Raw genomic sequence first — 25,080 nt, forward strand, 5'->3', positions numbered from 1 at the left:
CTATATCTTGTCGTGATTATTCTTGAAACTTGTTGATATAAAGAAATATAAAAATGATATTTCATGGGTTAATTCAGAAATACCTTTTGCGAGGAGTTGTTAACGGTATTAAATGGTCATACATATATTTGCCAGTATATTAAGGAGATTGTAACCCAAAGAGGAGAAAAGGAATATACTTTAACAATGGCGAGCGCCAGCCCGAACTGTTTTTTTTTTTTTATAATTTTCGTGACGATATAGTGGTGAAATTACTGTTATATTGTAAACTTTTTTTTGTTTGATAGAGGGGCGGGAACGAAGGTGGTAATATTTGTGTGATATTACTGTACGCCTTTTCTAGAAAGCGGTTTTGACAAGTAACATTGTTTCATCTGTGTCCTGAAAGATATATAATTAATTACAGCGAATCTAGATTATGATTTTTAATTTTCATAATGTGTTGGCAAATAGACGTTTAATAACGGGAGTTGTATGTATCTGTTGAACAATTCTGTATTTTTAGGTGTACTAAGATGGCTATTGCTTTGTCTTCACTTATAATACAGGGTAGTTGGAAGGACTTGTGTTTACTTAGCAGTTATATTTATAGTTTAAATCTGATTCTGTGGACTGGGGGGACAGATACTCAGGAGAAAATCCTTCCTTTTTAATCCCCAGAATCAAATTTAGTTATAACTTCTCCTGTGGAAATTTATATTTTAATTAGGACTTTTTGCATAACCAAATTTGCAAGTTATGTGATAATTAGGGATCATTTAAATCACATAATAATTACACCTTGTCTACAGAATAGGTTTGGAGAGGTAGTTTTGGATACTTGGCGGTTTTTGTGAAGGGGTGTGTGAAATCTGGGTAATATAGAACCCTGTCAAACAAAAGAATCGCGGGAGTAGCGCTCACGGATTCTTAGCAGGAACGCATAAGCGTGAAAGCTGGGACACCCTGTCCTGTATTGTAGTGGTAGGAGGTGATTGTTTGGAAGATGGTGTAGAGAGATGTCTCTAAAGTACATCGGAGATGTCACGGGTGCGTATTATTCGACGTGACGAAAATAGCGAAAAAGGCGCAAATTGTATTATACGCCGATAGTTACTTTGGGTTGATACAATATTTTTATGTTATATGGATAGTTCAAGTTGCTTGTATCTTGTAGATTAAGTATACTAGGTAATCCATAGAGGCATTCCGATATGTAACTTCTGTAGAAACACGCCTATGACAGTTGTTTAGTGGGTACGGCTACGGCGACACTTAAATTATGAGCGGATCATGCGCAATGGTTTCCCAGTAAAGCCCTTATTAGCGATTTTGGCTGGGTGCAACCAGATCTGCAAGACGAATTTACCAATCGTTATACGATTGAGAACAGCATTTCCACTCAGTAGACAGAGGGATACTCACACAAATTATTAACACACAAGTCTATAACATGGAACATATGGATTTTATTTTTTTAATTACTTTGGAAACTCGCAAAGTGTGGTATGTTTAACCTGTGTGTTTAACCCTGCTAAAACGTATAGTGATCACCAGTAGTAAGCTTATAATCAGGTTATGTATTGATAAGCTAGGTGTAATTACGTGGACCATATCACAGGTCGCGGCAGGTAAAATATGAATATTTATATTATTCAAGATGCCACAGATGTAGTATGTCTAAATTAAGTTTTTTTAGTAAAGCAGGCCACAGGTAGGTATGTACATGGCTGCAAAAGACTTGATTTTAGATGGTAAAAAAATATGACATTATAAATTCTGAGAAATAAGGTATTATATGTACTCAGAGCATTGAACACTTAATTGCCCTGGTTAATAGGGAATAATAAGTAAAATTTGGGTTTTGTCATTGGAGATAGTTGAATGTATACAAGGAGACGTCCTTGCTGTTATGTCAACAAATGAAAATTGATTTAGCCCTTGCAATGTCTGAGATATATATATGCATTTGTTTTAAAACTGTATATGAGGACATATGGGATAATAGAGAGGTGGTATTTAAAATCCTACTCATTTTAAAAACCCAGGTATATACAGGTAATTTATAATGGTATATTATTAAAGAACAAATAATGTTAGTAACAGACACACTACCTAGTGGTCACAGGTATGTATTGTAGCCCCTTCATCAGAGTTTGTACTCTGGAAACGGGCAGGATAAAATATAGATCTGATAATTTTACATGTCATTATTTTGGAGGTGTTTGGCAACATGTAGCATTAGAATTAATGAAACCCCTGGATAATGGTAATGTGTTTTATTGCCTAGGGATAAAAAGGTGGATCCTAATGCACAGTGGTATATGCCACTCAAAAATGTGACATGAAATTTCCACTTATGTAAGGTTACACAGCATCTGATAAATGCCATCAGAACTGTTATATCATTACATAAGGACTAGGTAGGAAAAAACACAATTGTATGTAGACATGGTAAACTAGAGTCAAGGAGAAACCCAGGGCATGAATATTAGTGCTTGTTGATGACAGACACAAATTTCTAAAGTTTGTGTTCATAAATACCCATAAAACCGAGTTAAATAAAATAAACCCCAGTGAGTAGTAGTTTTATTCACCAGGATCAGGGGGACTGATAAAACAAAATGGTGGTTTAGTGATTTTGTTGCATTAATCTTTGCTGGCCAGTAGGGGCAATAATGTGCCTAAATCAGTTTTCTTTCTTAGAGAGAGAACATCAGTAGTGGATATACAGATCCGCTACCCAGCAAAGATGGTTATGTACAAAATGTCTAATGCTTTTAAGTGTTTAAAGAGGTTCTTTAGAGGGAAATTGCCATCACCAATATACTAAATGGGTAAATCTCTAAACATCGTGTGTCCTTGGAGATATGATTAGGTAAGATGACGTTATGTGACATAAATGTATTATGTATACTCACATTTCTTTCTGTCTCCACAGGTTACTAAGAACAGGATTCCTTTGTTTCTCCTTCCCAACTGATACATAGATCATTGGAAATGAGAAAAAGGGGGATAATGGTAATGCTAAGAAAGGTATAAAAATTTGAGTTTCCCAGGTACATGGAAACTTTGAAGGAATTTTTATGGTATTGTAATAAGATAAGTCAGTCTACAGATCCCTGGCGCCACCTAGTGGTCAGAAATATGTGAAGTTTGGTCCATAATACTCGCAAAGGACAGAAAAATGTTTGGTTTTTTTCAATTCCATAATGATGGTAACACCTGGAATGAAATTCGTAAGTCATCAGAGGGGACGGGATAGGATTCTAACCATGCTCGGAAGGGAGAATTCCCAGAAGAGTATTTTTGTTTTTCTTCCCATATTAGGAACCAAGAAGTGGACAGCTGTAGCAGATGATATCCCTGACAGATGACACGAGATCCTGAGATGGTCGTTAAGGACACAGAATGGCAGGACTTGGACACAGAAGAGATCCAAACCAGATGTCAAAGATGACTGTACCCCACAAGACTTCCCTCCATCGTACTTGGCGAAGATGATGACATCATAAAGAGACACCAAAGATGGAACAACCTTCGGATCTTAGATTTAATTGTTGAGGGATAATTTATTGGGGAGTACCTTGACATGTGTTGATTTTTTCTCCTAAGACAAGGTTTTTTCATCAGACATGGCAACGTAGGAGATCCATTAGCGTCTTCCCCCATTCTTTCTTGATATTTGTGCTAAAAATTGCCTTACCATAATTAATTCCAAACTGAAAAATATATATATATATATGTATCCTTAGTGACCACCTGTTCACACACACTCATACATGTTACATACAATCACTAGGAACACTAGGGACACTGATAAGAGATGACAAGAGATGACAACAGATATCTGTCAGTCTAACTGTAATGACAGAAAACTGACATCAGGGGGAATGATAAAGAGTGCATAAATAATATATTATTTATGCTTAATTTTATAATATATAACAGAGATTCAGTCACAGTTGAATTAGCACACTTGCTTTGCACAAAATCAGCCATTCTGCCCCCCACCTGTGATTGTGGGTGGTAACTAAATACTTAAACAGGTTTTCAGCATTTTGTCTGTAATTAGCAAATGAAAGCCTATAGCCAGCTTCCAGACTCCGCCCACAAGAGGTGTTTAGTAGACAAAGAAATTAGCCTGGACACTTGCACTCCATGCTGGATTTCGGACTGATAGGTAATGTAGCTTCTAGGTGAACAGGCCTACTTAGGCCCTGACTAGTATGGAGTGTGCATGACATGAAAGGTGAGTGTGAGCATGTTATAATGTTTTGTTGAATGGAGGACATAAGAATGAATGATTATTTGTTGTAAGTGATATGAAAGTTTAAGTGAGAATGAAAGTTTGGATTGATTGGATTGATATGGACAGAGTTATATGGACAGAGTTACATAAATGCATGCCTGGTTGGGATAAATGAAAGCATTTGTGTTTATACATAGTTAATGCTGTGCTGTGACTTGTGGAGTGCTGTACTATACATAGTCTGGATCCTGGTTGGGATAAATGATAGCATTTGTGTTTGAATTTGGATCGATTTGTTAGGCTTTGGGAATGGAGACGTTTGTGCTATGTGTGAAATATCAGGTGTTAAAATTGGCCAGTGGACATTGTGCGTTTACTGCTGATTATAGAGCTATTTGTGGTGGATTGGCTAAATACTGCTTGTAATGAGTAATGTGTCTGTACTGAGTTCACATTGTTTAGTAACTGTAATTGTTTAGTAGGCCTTGTGGGCCTACAAGCATGGCAAGTCAGCCATTTTGGATGGTGACTACATTGCATAGAAAGTGATGGATTAGGAAGTGATCAGATTGTGGTTAAGTGATCAGATTGTTAGATATGCATAGAAAGTGCAGGTTATGTTGGTTTATGCATAGAAAGTGTAGTAGTTTGAACTGGTTGAAACCATGTGCTTGAAAATGGCCGCTAGACTTTAAGTGAGGTATGTTTGTGGTCTGTATGGATTCTCCCCTCCCCCTTCACTACACAATGCACACACACACACACCTTTAGACAATAGTTAGTCAAAATACACACAATTACATATATATCTATATTACAGGCAATAAGTATGATATATATTGCACTAAAGCTATATTGTGTGTACAATATTGTTACGCTGTTTATTGTTCTATAATATAATACAACACACTTTAAACAAATCCTATATCTTGTCGTGATTATTCTTGAAACTTGTTGATATAAAGAAATATAAAAATGATATTTCATGGGTTAATTCAGAAATACCTTTTGCGAGGAGTTGTTAACGGTATTAAATGGTCATACATATATTTGCCAGTATATTAAGGAGATTGTAACCCAAAGAGGAGAAAAGGAATATACTTTAACAAGAACATGCCATAGAACATGATAAAAATAGATGTAAAAAGGAAAAAGCACAGAGTGATAGGTTAATGATATTGGGTATCCAGGCGTTAGAAAAATTACATTCACAACCTCAGAATTATAAAAACTACTATAAGGGACGAAAGAAACAGAAATCTTTAAAGTGTTTTAACTGTCTTAAGAAGGGACATTTGAGGAAAGATTGTAAAGAAAATATTAGAGCCAAAGCTAGGAAATTAAGACCAGGCAAGGCAAATAATACTCGATGGTAAGTATTAATGTGCAAAGTTTAGAAAAAAAACCTGATTTAAAAGGTAATATTTGTTGATGTCGCTTGTTTGTTTTATGTTGTCACATGTTTGCTTTCCTAAATCGCTGGCCTATGGTAAAAGAATGGAAATGTGTATTTTGTTTGCTGTTTTAAGATAACTATCTTGTTTTCCTCTTACAGATAAAGGGTACACAGAAGATATATAGACTTAGGGCTAGATTTACTAAGCTGCGGGTTTGAAAAAGTGGGGATGTTGCCTATAGCAACCAATCAGATTCTAGCTGTCATTTTGTAGATAGTACTAAATAAATGAAAGCTGAGATCTGATTGGTTGCTATAGCCAACATCCCCACTTTTTCCAAACCCACAGCTTAGTAAATCTAGCCCTTAGTGTTTAAAGGGGTGAGGTAGAGAAGTAGAAAGATTACTCTTGAAAGACTAATTAACAATGGATCATTGAAACACTCTTTGTTTCAGGCTGCAGTGACTCATGATAATTTGTTTGGCTGAGAATCATTATCCAAAAATGAAGTATGTACATACTTTGCTCCAAAATATCATTTTATGTATCTCAGATGAGTCATCAAGAGTTAACTTCTATATTTCTCTGCCATAAGTTAGAAAGTCCGTTGAAAAGGTATGGAGTCAATGTGATACCGAGTTCATAATGAACAAATGATGGCCGACACTGGATTGCACGGTTGGTTTAAGACCTCCTAGTCAAGTATGGGGAGGGGTCATAGTTAGCAGATAGCTAAGAGGATTAGTGGAATGAATACAGCCATTTTCCCATAGAGTCCAATCCAGCTTGTAGCACACAAATACTTGATAGCTTATTTGTACACTGAAATTTAAAGTTGATATTTGTGTGCTACATGAAAAACAGTCAGTATTTAACTTATGTGCAAAACAGAAAACTAATTTGCACCCCTTGCATTGTAACATGGTTTTGTGCAGGAGACTTACCGTATATACTCGAGTATAAGTCGACCCGAATATAAGCCGAGGCACCTAATTTTACCACAAAAAACTGGGAAAACTTATTGACTCGAGTATAAGCCTAAGGTGGGAAATGCAGCAGCTACTGGTAAATTTCAAAAATAAAAATAGATACCAATAAAATTACATTAATTGATGCATCAGTAGGTTGATTAATGAATGAGTATAGATGTATTGGATTCATACAGTATAAAGCAAATATAAACAGTAGACAGTATAAATATGGTACAGTGTTAAACAGAGGTAAATGTTACAGTGTTCAACATGCAGAGCAGTATTTCTAATGGATGCTGTAGGCATTGCACTGATAAGAGTGTCCGTGCCGCTGGTAGATGGATGTAAATAGTGCTTCTGCCTGTATTAACTTTGGCAGCCTGGAATGCACAGTAAGGGCTGTAATGGTGAATGTGTATCCCATTCAGAATCAGATGTGACAAAAGTATGCAATTACCTTCTGATGGTAGTCAAACTACCATTATGGTGGATGCCAGGAGTCTTGTGCGCGTTCCCGGGTACGTTGGGTAGACGCTGACCGGTCTGAGCAGGAGCGATGTCGATATGGCTGTGAGGTCAGGCGGGCAGCAGTGTCCTGTCTGGGCGGTGTGTGAGCTGGCACTGATTGCTGGGTAGTTTCCCCGCTGGTGGCTCCGATCTGTGTTTTTGCCGGGCAGCATCTGTTCCTGACGTGGCTCTGCGCAGTGTGACGTGATGTCAGAGGTCACGCTCTGCTGCATCCTGCATTGCTCTCAGTACGGCACCTTCTCTCCCCACTAGGAATGCCGGTCACTTAGATCACCCCGAGCATCACTCGAGTATAAGCCGAGGGGAGGCTTTTTCAGCACAAAAAATGTGCTGAAAAACTCGGCTTATACTCGAGTATATACGGTAAATAAGATACTTCTTAATTTAAGATCCTTAATGAATCAGGCCCCAGATTCTTACACCACAACAACTTTTTGACTGGCCAGAGGAAATAGTTACCGGAATGAATTTTACTTTCTCAACACAAGAACAACATATTGAGACAGCAATATTTATCGATGATTGCTTAAAAAAACCCAGTACATAATATACGTCAAAGGGTTTGTTTCAATTAAAAGTAATGGATAAGCCTAGATAGTTCTCATTTCCATTATTTTAACAAACAGTCCAAAGTGAAAGCTTTTGAAGCAGAGGATCCCATTATGACCAAAAAATACAACTCTGGGGATTTATTAACAACAGTAATAACAATGTTTGAAATGTTTTTCAAAAATGTTAAAAATTGGTTGTTTCCCAAAATAATAGGTGTAAGTTGTTCCGTGTTTGACCATATGCATCCACTCCAGTGTTCTAATTTACTACATTCTACATTCTAATTTACTCATAACTGATTTTCGTTTTACATTGTGATTCTACAGACTCTATGCTATATCCTGGTTATCACTATAGCAAATATTGCAAATCTGGCCAGCACAACTACAGCCATCACAATTCAGAGGGACTGGATTGTTGTTGTTGCAGGAAGTGACAGGAGCAAACTAGCAGGTAATGATTGCAAAACTGAATGATGAATTACTATTCTTTTTATGCATGAACTGGCTGTACAACATTTTTTGTCTGGGCTAGCTCCTGTGAAATATTTCTGTTTCTTGCAATGTAAAACCATTTTATGATGTAATATCTAAAATGATCTTCCAATTAATTTTAAAATGTAATGTAGACATCAGGTTGTTCTTATTGCTCCGTTACACATATAATACTTAATTGTCATAGCATAACACTATAAGAAACTACAGTTTCTCTGGGATCCTTTTCAGCAGAAGTGGAACTGTGTGTTAGGCTGCTAGTGGTCAGATAACGAACCTGCAGAACTAATAGGCGGAGATCTTCACCTATAGCAGCCTCCTTTCCTGTAGAGCTAGACGCGCTCACAGGTACTCGGATGCCCCCAGGTCTTGTTCTCTAGTAGTAGGAGTTGATAACCTGAGAACGTAGCGCAGGTGATAACAAAGAGGCAGAGTGAGAGTCCCGGCAAGGGGCCAATCTAGTGTAGGTTCGTTATACTAACCGCAGCGCAGGCCCGGAGGCAGTACAGATGGTAAGGATGGTCAGACGAAAGCCAAGGTCAGGGGTCACTTGCAGGGTAGAATGGTCAGAAGACACGCCAAAGGTCAAGGTCACGAGCAGAACAGCAAAATCCAAGGTACAGGCCAAAAGGTCAGGGTCACAGGCAATAAGGCAAGGTCCAGTAAACAGGCAGAAGGTCACAATGGAAATCCAGCAGGGTATCCAGAGCAGGTCAGCACAAGTACAAAACTAAGACGCTATAACCAGCACGGAGGCTAAACCCTCCCTGCCTTAAAAAGTGCCTTTGACCAATCAGGGCTTTGCCCTGTAACAGACCACAGGAGTAGGTAAGGCCCTTAATTAATTAGTTCAATCAGCCTACAGGCTGTATTTGTTGCAGCGCATGCGCTCGGCTGCTCTGTAATGTCGGGGCGCGCTGTTTAGAAGTTTCGGCGTCTGACCGTTGCCTTGGCAATGGTCGGGCCGCAAAACCGGAAGTGATGCCCCAGTCGTCATGGCGACGGCCGGTACGTCGGAACAGAGAGGAGGAGAGTCACGGCAGTGCCCGTGGCCGCTGCGGCTCCTGACACTGTGTTTGCAGATTACATTGTCCCTATTATGTAATGACTGTGCACATAAAAGTAATGTGTGCCTTCTGTATTTGGCTTATGATGACCAAATCTAAGTAGCATTGGGCAACTCCAGGCCTCTCTCCTGTGCCCTTTTGTATTATTAAATATATAATAATGTCCCTTTGCATTTTTAAATACATAATAGTACTACATGATACAATAGTGCCCCCTTGTATTTGATAATACTTATCATTGGGCTGGGTGTCTCTAGGTGGGGGTGGGAGCATTACTGAAAAGCATGGGCCCTTACTGAAGGGTAGAAAAGCATTTCATTTTAATATTTTGTTTATTTAAGTATTATTTTACTACTGAGATTCAAAATAGGTTTGACAAAGAACACATTGATAAACGTAGTGCTTGTGTGTTTTCCATGAGAAAACTCTGTACAGCGATTTTGATTGTGGTGCTTTGTAAAACAGCACTTTTCAATCGGCTTTGTTGTGGAATATAAGTATATCTTTTATGCAATATTTATTTGTGCAAACTACTCTATGTGTACCGATATAACATCACTGAATGTATATAATAAGAGGGTGTCTAAAAGTATTAGAATCAATCAGTACAAAGTGGGAGTACCATGTACAGCAGAAAAAACATGACTATACAATCTAAACCGTGGGATTGTGGAATATAAGTATATCTTTTATGCAATATTTATTTGTGCAAACTACTCTATGTGTACCGATATAACATCACTGAATGTATATAAAAAGAGGGTGTCTAAAATTATTAGAATCAATCAGTACAAAGTGGGAGTACCATGTACAGCAGAAAAAACATGACTATACAATCTAAACTATGGGAGACATACAATAAAAATTGGCAAGGTAGCTCTCTAAATAATAGCATCAACATACAACTGTCCATGCCTGTTAACTATTTTAGCTCAGCATTAGGCAACTGTTTGTAATGTCGGGAGCCATTTGAAATGGTTCTTTGCCAGTGCGCTGGAGCAAGACGCTGGCTGTGATAGCTCGGTTCCTGTGTTGGAGGTGAGCAAATGATCACCATCCCCCAGATAAGGTAACTCTCAATGTGGGAAAGCCTGCTCCTGCATGTCATAGCTCCTATATTATGCTGCCCCAAAAGAGTTAAGTAACCTTGTGAAACTGATATGTATTCAGGCTTATTGTATTGAAATAATTTTTTGTGTGTTATGTTTTAATGACAGACATGAATGCAACAGTGAGACGAATTGACCAGCTGACAAACATATTGGCTCCAATGGCTGTTGGACAGATCGTGACCTTTGGATCTCCTGTTATTGGCTGTGGATTCATTGCTGGGTGGAACTTGGTATCAATGTGTGTAGAATACTTACTGCTTTGGAAGGTCTACCAGAAGACACCAGCCTTGGCTATCAAAGCGGGTAAAAAAGATGATGATCAAGAATTGAAGCAGTTGAACATTAAAGGTATTGGGAAACATTATTTTTTCTTTTTTATTATTATTTTGCAAGCAAAGCTATAGTTTGCTGCATACTTTTTCCTGTTATTTCATGTTTGTATTTCAAGTTGATGTATAGTATTTGTTGAATAAAACTGAGGTTGTAGTTAAGGATGACACAAAGCCAGCGGGCATGAGAGCCTGAGGAGAGTGTAGATGTTGTCAGTGGTGATTGAGACTAAAATGGGGAAGTAATCCTGGGATAAGCTCTGTTTCTAACATGCTTTAGATGGTGTTTTCACAAACAACGGTCATGGTGGAGAGAATGTTGTACACATGGGATAAAAGAGAAGTAGAGAAGTTGGGAGGAGAGGTATATTTAGGTGTTGTCTGCATAATGGTGGGAGTGGAGGTCGAAGGAGTGTATTAGTTCACTAAGATAAGAGGTATAAAGGGAACAGAGCCTTGAAGTGCCCCAGCAGATTTAAAGAGTGGACAGGAGGGAGTGCAGATGTAGAGTTACTGAAGGAGCATTTAGAAATCTAGGAAGTGAACCAGGAGAGAAAAGTACCACAAAGTGTTATGAGCTGCAGCGACTCGGCACCGTCGCGACTTGCTCTAGCCCCTTAGATGCGTCCTGGTCGTTGTCACGATGACCGGGGCACCACACATCACTGCCGAGACCCGGCCAGCCGGGCGCATGCGCAACCATTAGTATTAATTCATTCCCAGCTAGAGAATGATTGTCTGCCATGCCCCTCAATTGCTATTGGCCTTTCCAGGTACATAAGGCAGGGAGGGCTTAGCTTCCCTGCCGGTTATAGCTCTCTGTTTCTGTCTGCTGACCTCTTTTTCTCTGCTCCTCTGCTCCTTTGTTATTTGGATTGATTTTTCTGTGTATGACCCCTGGCTTGCTTACTGGACTCTGTTGGATTGCTTGTGACCCTGGTCTCTGCCTGTTCTCTGGATACGCTGTTTTCTGCTAGCCCTGACCTCTGCCTGGACCTCACTCCGCTACCTGCTGTTGCTCTTTGACCCCGGCCTGTTTTGGACTTCGCTGCTTTCTACCACCAGGCCCTCGCCTGCGCTATGGTAATATTATGAACTTGTACTACTCTGAGTTTAAGACCTAGGGGCATCTGACTACATGTGAGAGCGTTCAGCTCTACGGGAATGGCGGCTGCTATAGGTGAAAACCTCTTCTGCCTGTTCTACGAGTTTGATATTTGCCGTCTGCCCTAGCACAAAGGTCAAAGGAGTGAGAGGAGTGCAGGTAAAAAGGGTTGTTCACTGTATTGAAAATGACAGATAGGTTAAAGATGAATAGTGAAAAGTGAGCAGTCTCAGTGGAGTGTATAGGGCAGAGAGTCAATGAAGGAGTGAGTAGAGAGAAAGCAGGTTATGTGGTTGTGCACTTCTCATGTAGTTTTGAAGCAAAGGGGAAGAGAGAAATGGGACAAAAGATCAAATGATGAAAGACGATCCTTTCAGTACTCTATTTGCTGGTGACATCCTCATTTTTGTAACCACCACGAGACTTGGTTACTAGCTCTCCATTCAACTTTAGATGCATATACAGCCGCTTTCTTTTATAAACTCAATATGACAAAAACAGATGTGTTTTACTGGTACGCTTATACACGTTTTTTGGAACTGCCCTAAGCTACAACCTCTTTGGGTTGAAATTTTCCAGCTAATCACCCAGGTCACTAAGGATGATTTATCCCCATGTCTGGCTATGGCACTTTTACACCTTTATCCCCCTCATCTTCAGCGTCTTAATCACTATGCGGCTGGGCACATACTCATATCAGCCAGAGCCGCAATAGCTCAAAGCTGGAAATCCCCCTTGGTTCCATCTCTTACCAAAATCATCAGCAAAGTACAACACAGTTATGAGATGGAAACCATAGGCTTTAACTTTTCCTCAAGGGCTTCTTCCCCCCTGGTTAAATGGTTCATATGGTACGAATTCTTTTCAAAATATAGACCTGTGTCTGCCACCTAAATCTCCCATGCTGTATACCCCTCTGGAGGGTAGATGTCCCGTTCTCAAAATGTGCCTTTATGGTTGATTGGGGTCAATATGGCCAGTCTCTGACTCCTGCCCCCCTGTCTGTTTCCCTCCCCCTCCCCCTTGAAGTCTTTGTCTTATGTGTATTTGAATGTTTCCTGTGTTATTGTTTTTTGATTGTTTATGGCAGTTCTGTTTGATTTATTGGATCTACATTATGCACTGTACTCTGTGGTAACTGCTATGTTTGTTACATATTCTTTTACTAAAAACTTAATAAAAACCTTTTGAGAAAAAAACAGATGTGTTTCCTGTCAATATCTCATCTAACCTTCTTAAGGAGCATAAACATAAATTTAAATATACATGGCAAGAGAAAGTTATCTAGGTATCCAAATTCAAGCCAAAGAAGAAGAAATTATATATGGTAACTATCTTCCATTATTTACTAAGATTACCAACCTAACTAAGGGATGGATAAATTACAAGGTCTCATGGCTGGTCCGAATAGTGGCTATAAAGATGATGTTGCTACTTAATGTATTGTACCTATTTAGGACCATCCCACATCTACTAACAACTAAACGTATCAACAAATTGTACACTATTATGACAGCCTTTGTATGGAATAAAAAAAGTATCTAGGCTAACAAGAAACTGTATATGCCTACCAAAAGCAGAAGAAGGTCTAACATTCCCCAAAATTTCAGCTGGCCTCTCTACTAGACCACTTAAAATATTGTCATTCACCACACCCCCAAAAACCATGGGTCTGACTGAAGGACAGTATGAACAGAATGATGTTGATGAAAGGTTATAATGTGTAACATCCAAGGCAGAGCAGTTGTTAGACACATCTAACTCCACAATAGACAAGCTAAGTTGACTTTAAATGTAAACTATTGGCACAACAACGGCATAAATATATATTTATAACATTTAATGATCTATATGAAGATAGAAGCCTTATGTAATACACTTAAATACAAAACAAATTCCAAATCCCACCATAAGATTTTTATAGATTCCTCTAGATGAGAATTTGAATTCAATGCCACACTGCCTCTGAAGCCCAAATTAGTCTACTTCCTCAATTAATTATGTAAATTTTCCTCCTAAAACCATAAAGGAGGAATTCATTTTGATATAAATTCATCTTAACATGCAAACAACCCTGCAAATCCTCTTCTCAAATTAAGTGGGAAGTAGACTTAAATACTACCTTTACAAAAGAGTAATGGGAAGAAATCAGATACAGTCACTGAATAACTCAAAGTAAATGAGATATGACATATTCAGACTCAAATCAGTAGCAAGCTGTGTTTTCACTGTTTATGATCATTGTTTTCTGTGGATGTTTACATTATATTCAAATAAACTCATAGGGCCTGATTCATTATGGAAAGGTAAGCAAAAAATTGAGTAAGTTTTCTTACTTAAGTTTTCTGGGCAAAACCATGTTGCAATGCAAGGGGTGCAAATTAGTTTATTATTTTGCACATAAGGAAATTACTGGCAGATTTTTCATGTAGCACACAAATACTTGATAGCTTATTTGTACACTGAAATTTAAAGTTGATCTAGGACATTCTATACTCAAATATAAATCTGTCCACACATTTTAAATTTAGCTCCCCTCCAATGCAACATGGTTTTGCCAAGGTGCAAAGTTACTCTTTTTTTTGCCTTAATTTCTTTAATGAATGTTAATGTTCCGGGATTTTCCACTGAATAATTATGATAATGATGTTTTTGTTTTGTGTCCAAGACAGATTTGTGAGTGTAATTTCTACTGGGTATGTCTTTTTGCAGACCATTTTAAATCACAACAAAAATTCTAACACCCATTTAGAGGCATTTGACATTTTTTACATTATGTAATAATTATTATGGTTTATATGTGTTAGTCTTACAGAGCATCAGTTCAACCACAGTACGAGTAGACCTATATCAAATAATATTTTTGTATCAAATATTAGTAGAAAAAAAATGTAGTGGCATGTATCCTTTATAGAACCCATCCACACAAAGATTCTAATTGTCAGGCTACCGGTTGATTCTAGTCATGCCCGCTTGAAACTTGCAGACATGCGATAAAAAAGAAACAAAAAGCAATTCAAACCCATATCCTCCCAACTTACCGAGGAAAGGTCTGAACTGTTCCCTGCTGCCGGCTAGTACCTCTTCATTGCACATGGGATTGAAGGGGTGTTTTTAGGCTCGGAAGCACTGGACATGCCCCGTGATACGTGGTCACTCTACATTCATATGCATGTGCTGAATTCAAAAGTTGGAAGGTTTGCAAGCCTAGTACCTAATACCTATTGGACACAATTTGTTATTGTATTTCTGATAATCAATACTCCCAAAGTAAGGTACTGCACAAAGAAATATATTTAGTTTAGCAATTTCGTATGTATTAGTAATTTTAGTTGTTTGAAAGGTTTTTTTTAGACCAAAACACTGGCTAACTATTACAGTAATTTAAACTGTCTGCTTTTTGATTTCCCTGTCAGTCGACTGTTTAGAGGGACAAATAACTCCAACATAGTTATTTGCTTAATTTTGCCTAGGGAATATACACCGATCAGCCACAACATTTAAACCACCTGCCTAATATTGTGTAGGTCCCCCTTGCGCCGCCAAAACAGCTCTGACACGTCGATGCATAGATTCCACAAGACCTCTGAAGGTGTCCTGTAGTATCTGGCACCAAGACGTTGGCAGCAGATCCTTTAAGTCCTGTAAGTTTCGAGGTGGGGCCTCCATGGCTCAGACTTGTTTTTCCAGCACAACCCACAGATGCTGAAACGGATTAAGATCTTAAGACGTAGACACTTTTGGCGGAGGACAATGGTCAGCATGGGCACTCGATCTACGGCTGCGCATGCCCATATCTAGCAAGTTGTGATGCACTGTTTGTTTTGACACCTTTCTATCATAGCCAGCATTAACTTTTTCAGCAATTTGTGCTATAGTCCCCCCCCCCGCGTGTGTGTGTGTGTGTGTATATACATACATATATATATATATATATATATATATATATAATGTGTAGGTCGTCATAGCGACGGCCGGGACGCAGGTGAGAGAGGTCGCGGTGGCTGAGCACCGCCGCAGCTCGTAACAGAGAGAGAGAGAGGTGTTTACCGATCAGCCACAAAATTAAAATCACTGACTAGTGAAGTAAATAAGATTGATTATCTCCCAAGGGCTGGGATATATTTGGCAGCAAGTGAACAGTAAGTTCTTAAGATTAGTGTTGGAAGCAGGGATAATGGGCAAGCATAAGTATCTGAGCGACTTTGACAAGGGTCAAATTTTGATGACAAGACAACTGGCTCAAAGCATCTCCAAAATGGAAGGTTTTGTGGCATGCAGTGACTAGTGTGTACCAAAAGTGATTAAAGGAAGGACAACCAGTGAACCCGCGACAGGGTCATGGGCACCAAAGGTTCATTGATGCATGTGGGGAGAGATGGCTAACCCATCTGGTTCAGTCCAACGAAAGAGCTACTGTAGCACAAATTGCTGAAAATGTTAATGTTGACTATGATGGAAAGTCAAAACAGATAGAGCATCACAGCTTGCTGCATATGAGGCTGCAGATTGGTCAGAGTGCCCAAGCTTACCCCTGTCCACCACTGAAAGAGCTTACAATGGGCTTGTGAGCTCCAGAATTGGACAATGGAGCAATGGAAGAAGGTGGTCTGGTCTGCTGAATCACTTTTCCTTTTACATCATGTGGAAGGATGGGTGGATGTGCGTCGTTTACCTGGGGAATAGATGGCAACAGGATGCACTATAGGAAGAAGGCGGTGGCAGCTTGATGTTCTGGGCAATGTTCTCCTGGAAAACATTGAGACCTGGCGTTAACTTTGCAGTTTCTTTGAAACGTACCACCTACCTAAACATTGTTTCAAAGAAAGTACACCCCTTCATGGTAACAGTATCCCCTGATGGCAGTGGTCTCTTTTTGAGCAGGATAATGCACCTTGCCACACTGCAAGAATTGTTCAGAAATGGTTTGATGGCATTATAAAGAGATCAGGGCATTGACTTGGCCTCCAAATTCCCCAGATCTCAATCCGGTCGAGCATCTGTGGGATGAGCTGGAAAAATAAGTCTGAGCCATGGAGGCCCCACCTCGCAACTTACATAAGTTAAAGGATCTGCTGCTAACGTTTGGTGCCACATACCACAGATACCATCAGAGGTCTTATGGAGTCCATGCCTCGAGGGTCAAAGCTGTTTTGGTGACATGAGTAGGACCTACACAATGTTAGGCAGGTGGTTTTAATACTGTGGCTGATCAGTGTATATATAATACAGTATCTAACTGATTTCCCTTTGGCAAGCTGTATGATTTTTTTCTGCACCAGTTTTACAGATGTTTCACATAATTAAATCATATTGTTGTTAGTACTTAGATACTTATATTGTCTGCATATTGACCTGTGCCGTCCCACTTCAGAGTGGCCTACACATAAAAAAACTGTCACTAGAAGAGCTGAAAAATCTGAACTGCTGTTAAATTTCAAAATTATTGATTGACTGCAGGTTGTTCTAGCCAACCCACTTTAGCTTACGCACATCTCTGTGTCCCCAGTTTTGAAAAATGAATGTTGTATGTGCTCTGACCCATTTTAAACGCATCTAAAATACTGTGCATTATAAATTTACAAAAAGGCAAAACACTTTTCTCTTTGATTTTAAATTGAGATTGAAACCAACATGTCAAAATAAGTTATACCTATTGGATTTTATGTTTGCTTCATATCTGCTTATTGTAAATGTGTGATTTGTTCAGTTATAGATACAAACACTGAAAAACTCAGTGAAGATGTGCATCTCATGGGAGAGAATGCTGTAGTTCAATTTGAGCCTCCTAAACAGACCAGCTGCAGTGAAAAGATGGCCGAGCCCTTCCGCACCTTCCGAGATGGGTGGGTTGCATACTACAATCAGTCAGTGTTTTGGGCAGGCATGGGTCTTGCTTTTCTCTATATGACTGTCCTTGGCTTTGACTGCATCACCACTGGGTATGCCTACACACAAGGTTTGAGTGTCTCTCTTCTTAGCATCCTTATGGCTGCATCTGCCATTTCAGGAATTATGGGAACTCTAGCATTCACCTGGTTGAGAAGAAAATGTGGTTTGATTCGTACTGGATTCATCTCGGGAGTAGCTCAGCTCAGCAGCCTTGTTCTTTGTGTGGTCTCAGTCTTTATGCCTGGTAGTCCACTGGATCTTACTATCTCTCCTTTCCAAGATATTGGTATTCACTTCCTTGAGGGTGAACCCTTACCCACAATTTCTCCAGTCGGCGGTCCTCAGAAGTTCTTCACAACCAACATGCAAAACCTTCTGAGCAACTCCAGCTCAACAAGCAGTAACCCTGATGTTTCATCACCCTTGATCTCCATCAGTTTGCTCTTTGCTGGAGTTATTGCAGCCAAAGTTGGTAAGTGACATCAAATATATTTGTGATTTTGGAAATTAACATAGATGTAAACAAGCTATTGGTAATATTGATATTACTACAGGTGACATTACTTTAGGTGTGGTTTGCCAAATACAAGAAGTACATTTTATGCTTGCCTATGTCTGCCCTGCTTTAGTTAAATGGTTTGTATGCCTACCTGGTTTTAAATGCTGATTTAATGTGTTTGGCCTAATGAAGTTTGAAGAAGGGTGAAGAATTCGTGCTATAGAGGGTGGCATCTTCTAAGTTGTGCGCAGCTTACAAGGCTGTAGCAAGTAGAACTCACTGGGTCTTGGACCTAGAGGACTCACTGGGTCTTGGACCTAGAGAACTCACTGGGTCTTAGACCTAGAGAACTCTCCTTACAGTACCTCTAGTTCTTGTTATTGTATTTGCATACTGTGGGTCTGATTCATTAAGAAAAGTTAAGCAATAAATTGAGTTTTCTTGCTTAAGTTTTCTACACAAAACTTATTTAAATACTACCTTTACAAAAGTAGAATGGGAAAAAAGTTACTGAATATAAAAATATATCAATCATTCTGAAATGCTTATAAAACTTATACAGAATATGCATAACTCCCAAGTAAATGAGATATGACATATTCAGTCTCAATTAAGTAGCAAGCTGTATTTCCACTGTTTATGATCATCGGTTTCTGTGGATGTCTACATTATATTCAAACAAACTCATAGGACTGTTATGGCTCACGCCCCAGGTATCAAATCCTAGAACCGCTTCAGAGGTCTTCGCCTATAGCAGACGCCTTTCCCGTAGAGCTAGACGCGCCCACAAGTACTCAGATACCCCCAGGTCTTGTTTTCTAGTAGTAGGAGTTGATAGCCTGAGAACGTAGCGCAGGTGATAACAAAGAGGCAGAGTGAGAGTCCCGGCAAGGGTTTTCAGGGACAAAGGCAGATCAACAGTGTCAGTATCCAGACAAGAGGTCAAGGGTCACAGGCAAAACAACGGTATCAGAGGAGAAGTATGCAGGGTAGAAGGGACTATATTACCGGCAGAGAGGCTTTCCCCTTCCTGCCTTAAATAAAAAATAATGAAAATGTTTGGGCAGAGGGGGAACTATTAGCAGTTCCTAATTTGCGCACGCGCTCGGATGCCGGGACGCGGCGCTACAGTGTGAGAGCGTCAACGGTCGGGAAGCTGCGGAACATGGGACAATGCGGAAGTGACGCTGCGGAACATGGGACAATGCGGAAGTGACGTCCCGGTCGTCATGACAACGGCCGAGACGCTGGAGCAGCTCGTGACAAGGACCTGATTCATTAAAGAAAGGTAAGCAAAACATTGAGTAAGTTTTTTCTTGCTTAAGTTATCTGGACAAAGCCATGTTGCAATGCAAGGGGTGCAAATGAGTTCATTTTTTGCACATAAGAAAAATATGGTCTGTTACTCTTTCCTACAATTGGTGGACACTGCGAGACATTGGGGTACAGTAGGTGGGACTAGGAGTTTAGACATGCTTGATCCACTCGCTCCTTCCCTACTATGCCCCTCCTCTCCTTTAGATACCTCAGTTTGTTTAAAGTGCTTAGGTAACTTTGGTATAGGCTCCTGCCTATACTCGGTTTAGTTTTAGGTTTACATGTTTCTATTTTTATTTTCCCTTTCAGGTGCAGCACAGGGATCGATCCTAAGACCCAGAGGGATGAATAGCCTGTTGGCAGAACACCAAAGGAATATCAAGAATGAACTTAAGACACATAGTGTCCCTGAACATTTTTCAAAATATCACCATCATGACTATTCCCTCCTTAAATTTATAGGTATTCAAAAAGTGGAAAAACCTTGGAGGGGAGGCGATTATATAAAAAAGATCTCGCAGGAAGAAACCAAATACATCTACAACTTAAAGACTTTAGCACCGAATGGTCTAAATATTGATTTTGACCTAAATACTTTCCTATGATTCCTCTGTCCATCCTATATTTATTTTGCCTTTATTCTGCATTTTTTTATTCCATCACGACTGCCATAAGCTTTAGACTTAGCCGTTTGTCTGCAGAGTTTTTTGTGGGCGTGTCTCACCCCTCAATCAACAAACATCCTATCACGGAACAACTATGCTAATTGGCATACTATAAGAAGGCCCTCTCCCTGACACAACACTCATTGCTGTTTATTTTTCCCTGAAGAAGCCCCCCCGTGGGGTGAAACGCGTAGGAATCACACCACAAACAGCATTGATATCGATATCTTCATTACAACAATACCTTCTATATAGCGACGCTCGACTACCGGGATTTAGCGCGGATGCGCCACGAGTCAACTCTTCTCTCTCCCACAACTCAGTGGGTCCATCCATTGCGAGATTTGTAACGAGAGGAACCGGACATCTGGAGGATGCATCTTCGGTAAGGGTAAGTGCACTACCCCCATCGCGGACGTGATAGCGCCACAACAAGCGGAATACCGGTTCACGGGTTTGAGCTCTTATTTCCATTTTTGATACACAGACTTTTGTGCTTGTTATGAAATTAACACTTACAGTGCTTCAGCCTATTCGTCCGGCTTACTGTCTATTTGATTTATTTACCAGTCCGGTTCATATACAATTTGTGTAATAAGGATTCTACAGATTATATTCGACTATTGCTTTACAAGCGGTTTGAAGATCTTTTTTGTGTTTCAGCTGGTCAAGCTTTTATAAGACACTTATATGGTTTTAAGGTACAGCTTGGTGGTATGATTTACCTGCTTCTGGAAAAAATACGAGCAGAAGCTGTGTGTATATATTTAAATCCAAGTTTACTATTAAGTACCTAATTGAACTGGGACATCAGCTCCCGATGGATGAACTACAGTGTTTACTGCTTCTGTGATTATATGTATTTCAGTGGCTAAGCCGGCTGGCTTTAGTATCAGGAGCAAGTGACTGGTATCCAAGACTTCTGTCACAACGAACTGTATACAATACGTGTGATTCCCGATATGTGTTCACATGGTATCTATCGTAGCTGAATTTGATTTACTACTCTGCACCTCATTTAATAAACACGAGTACACCGGCTGGTGTACTTTTTTTAACATCATTTGATTTCTTTCATCATATTTTTCTGTTCTCTTCCATCCCCCTTCCCCCCCCCCTCTCTCTATCCCAGCGCCGGGGAACCTGGCACATAGCCTGTTGGCTCTATTCACCCTGGGTCCCTGCGAAGGTAAGCAGCAGTCTGGCTCACTTACCTTGCACCTCTTTGCCGGCAGTCCTCCCCTAGAAACGAGCAGATGGGGCCATACTTTGTTTTCCATTAGGGCTATAAGTGCCCCACTGAAGAAATCAGGCTGCTTATTAAGCTACTGTTAACTTTAGTCGCGCGGGAGGGAAGCTGCAGCGACCCCCCCGCCCGATGGCTGGCCGTCAAGTCCCCCCACCCCTAGATTACGAGCAGCGGGGTACAGAATAGCAATCGCGCTCCTTAGGAGGCGATTTGGCTACTAAGCTGCTTTACACGCTGCCCTGGGCATTCCTTTACAAGCGTGCTTGCAATACACGCCGACAGCCATACTAAGGTTTACAGTGGCGGCCATCTTTGGGGGGGTACGGGACTTTCCTCCACCCCCCTTCCTTCTTTCTGGCATGGAAGCGGCTTTATTTGGACACAGAGATCATCAAGCTGCATGCTGTTCCCCTGCTCTGCCTCTCCTCAACTGGTATTGTTGTTTTGTTTTTTCTGTTCATTATTGTGCTCCATAGAAACGGATTGCATACTCTTAAGGTGTTTACACAATCAGGACTATTGCTTTTCAGTGTCTTGGGATTGGTGTATACTCAAGAGATTTATCTAGTATAGAGACTTGGTAAGATCTTTTTGTACTGTGTGCAGACTCTAGTTCTCAGACTTAGCTCCTTTTATATATATTTTTTTACACATTGTAATTGTTTTTTTATTTGTATACATTTCAATATGTCTAAGAAGGGGACGTCCAAAAATAAGGGACCCTCTGGTATATCTGCACTGTATTATACATAGCATAAAAGGAAAAAATACCCACTGAAGGGTTAACCGGCGCTCACAGAAGAGGGTTGGGGATTGTAAAATTAAAAGACTAATAGTATAAAAATAAATAAATAGATAAATCAATTTCCAAGTGTTAAAACAATTAACACTAACCACTTCAGCAAGCCTAAAGAATATTAAAATAAATAACATTTAATGTTCACAGCACAAATACACATTATCACACAGAAATAAACATGTAGAAAAAAGCTTCGATGATGAAGTGTAATAGCCACTATACAAATAATGTTAAAAAACATAAGTCCTCCGACTTAACTTATGATCGATGTAAACACAATAGAGAGAATGTCCTTCAAGCGCTCTTCATTTAGAGAATAATCATTCCAATTGATAACGTTGATAATGGAATATACAAACATATGCAAACAAATCTGGCGCTTATACTCTATAAAATCTCAAAAAGAGCACAAAAAGGTAGTCCAAAATATATACGTATTTTTAAAGTCCCAAGAACAATGTCCTCAATGTTCATATGGTTCCAACAAGATTTGATCCCAAAAGGAGGGTATTGTGTATCCAGATATAGTTTTCCACCAATGTTCATACATATAAATAAGCAGAAAGAGATCGTGTTATTCTGTATTCACTTATATTTTACTACGATCAAAAAAACCTTATAATGCCCGTGTAGTATAAAAGGTGTGACCAGAAGTTCTCTACTGAAACAAATATGCACTTACACAGGGGAATATCTGTGATTCCAAAGATGGTAGTGGATTACACTTGTAGGTCTCCAATTAAGTCCACATAATTCTTTAAGTATGAGCTCAAAAGAAGAAAAAATAAAAGTGCTCCAAATGGTGCATTACCATAATAAAAATAAATTTATTCTCAGCACAATATAAAAACAAATAGAGAGGTATAATCTGAGTGAAAACCGCTGCTGAACCTGATAAGGTTGGACTCTTACCCCATAAGGGATGATCTTGCGCATGTAGGGAAACCTTTTTATCCCTCTCCAGAGGTCGGGTTGCCGGCTGGTTACCGCTGCATACTTCCCAACACTTGGGTTTGAAATCGTCTCCTCTCAGGAAATCAGCGTGTTCTCTCTCAGTCCTCCTCGTCACCGCCTCTGCCAACGCGTTTCAATTTGAATAAATCTTTATCAAGGCAATATGGTGACACTACAAACGGAAAGGTCTTAAAGCGCTTGCATCCAATCAAAACTTTCCCGATTTGCATATGGTTGTCATGGTAACCCGCCGCAACTCGAGGAGGGTATTACTAAAACAAATCCAAGTATTTCCTTATATGTTCATATCCGGATTTCACAAATATAAAATATTTCAAACATACTTCACATAATATGCTGTGACAAACAATGAAAAAATATATATATAAAAATATATAAAAACACTCCCCCCGCTTTCCATTAATGATCCCATACATTCACAGGCTATTTTCATAGGTTCACGCTTTCTTTCCCTCCTTAAAGAAAACATACCAAGTGCCACTTCAATGTATACACAATAAGGGGGATATGAAAGAGATTACTTATCTAATTGGATACAAATATATACATTAAGAAGGTTTATAGGCACATCCTGATCTATCTTGACCTTCACAATTCCCTTATGTTAATCATATTATAATATTTTATCACTCAAGGGTTTGTTTTCCACTATATCCAAATAGACATAAATCTCTTCAGGTTGCACTAACCTTAGTTTCAAAGTAGCCATTATATTACGTACATTCCAACTTATGTATACAACGGGAAGATCTATAACAAGGCAAATATATATAACTTTTCTAATCACCTAGTAACCTACTTTATCATGTCTTTCTCCTTTGGACTCTCTTTTTCTCCAATCCCCCCAGACCTTTTTAAACCCGCAAAAATATTTAATGGATGAAATGTTGCACTTATGCTCATTTTTACAATGGAGTGATAGAGAATGTAAATCATATCCTTTTCCAATATTTCTCAGGTGTTCTGCCCAACGTTCTCTTAATTTGCAACTAGTTCTCCCTATATACTGTTTCTTACATTCACATTCCACCAAATAAATGCAGTTATTTGTGTTGCATGTAATAAAATCGTCTATCTTATAGACTACACCAGTGATGTTAGATTGGACTTCTGTCCATTTGGTGGTCTCAGATTTTACACTCCTGCATACTATGCAGGAACCACATCTAAAAAAACCTTTGGATTTATTGAGTGTTCTTTGGGGTTTAGAGATTACACTCTTTACCAACATATCTTTTAATGTTGGTGCTTTTCTGTATATAAAACCAGGACGTTCGTTTATAACTTCTTCCAATTCCCTATCTTTTCTTAAAATGGACCAATGCTTTCTTATTATTCTTTCAACCTGTTTGTGGTAAGGATTAAATTTGGTAATAAACGGTATACCTAACTCCTTCTTGTTGTTTTCTTTATTGGAGTCCCGATTTAGTTTTGGAATCAGGAGTTTGTCTCTCTCCATATTTTGTACTTTTTCAATAACCATATCTAATTTTTGGTTATCATATCCTTTTGCTACAAACTGGTTTCTCAGATTTGAAGCTTGTTGATTATATATCTCTACCTGAGTACAATTGCGTCTCATTCTCTGGAATTGACCTATGGGGATACTTTCAAGCCACTTCTCATAGTGGTTACTATTCATTGGAATAAAGGAGTTCGAATCTGTTGGTTTATTATAGTTTTTAGTATTTAGTTTTCCCTCCTCTATATATATATGTAAATCCAAGAAATGTGTTTCTTGCTTGCTTATATCAAAAGTTAGATGAATGTTGTACGGATTACTATTAATTGAATCACAAAATTCTGTTAAGGAAGAAACATCTCCTTTCCAAATAAAAAGGATATCATCTATGAAGCGGTACCAAGAGACCAGATTCGCCCCCGCTATGGGGTCCGTC

The 25,080-nt window shown here is 39.2% G+C and overlaps 1 protein-coding gene across 3 annotated transcripts in view; it reads left to right on the forward strand.

Moving 5' to 3' along the window:
• Nucleotides 1–25,080, forward strand: part of LOC142097862 (ferroportin-like) — a 118,948-nt gene that overhangs the window by 27,418 nt on the left and 66,450 nt on the right. For all 3 annotated transcript variants that reach the window (XM_075180079.1, XM_075180081.1, XM_075180080.1), the window contains exons 5-7: nucleotides 8,006–8,132; nucleotides 10,458–10,700; nucleotides 17,497–18,150. In XM_075180079.1, the coding sequence (XP_075036180.1) occupies nucleotides 8,006–8,132; nucleotides 10,458–10,700; nucleotides 17,497–18,150 (1,024 nt within the window). The remainder of the gene's footprint in view (nucleotides 1–8,005; nucleotides 8,133–10,457; nucleotides 10,701–17,496; nucleotides 18,151–25,080) is intronic.

This window comes from Mixophyes fleayi, chromosome 7 (assembly GCF_038048845.1).
Source record: "Mixophyes fleayi isolate aMixFle1 chromosome 7, aMixFle1.hap1, whole genome shotgun sequence".
Classification (NCBI taxonomy): Eukaryota; Metazoa; Chordata; class Amphibia; order Anura; family Limnodynastidae; genus Mixophyes; species Mixophyes fleayi.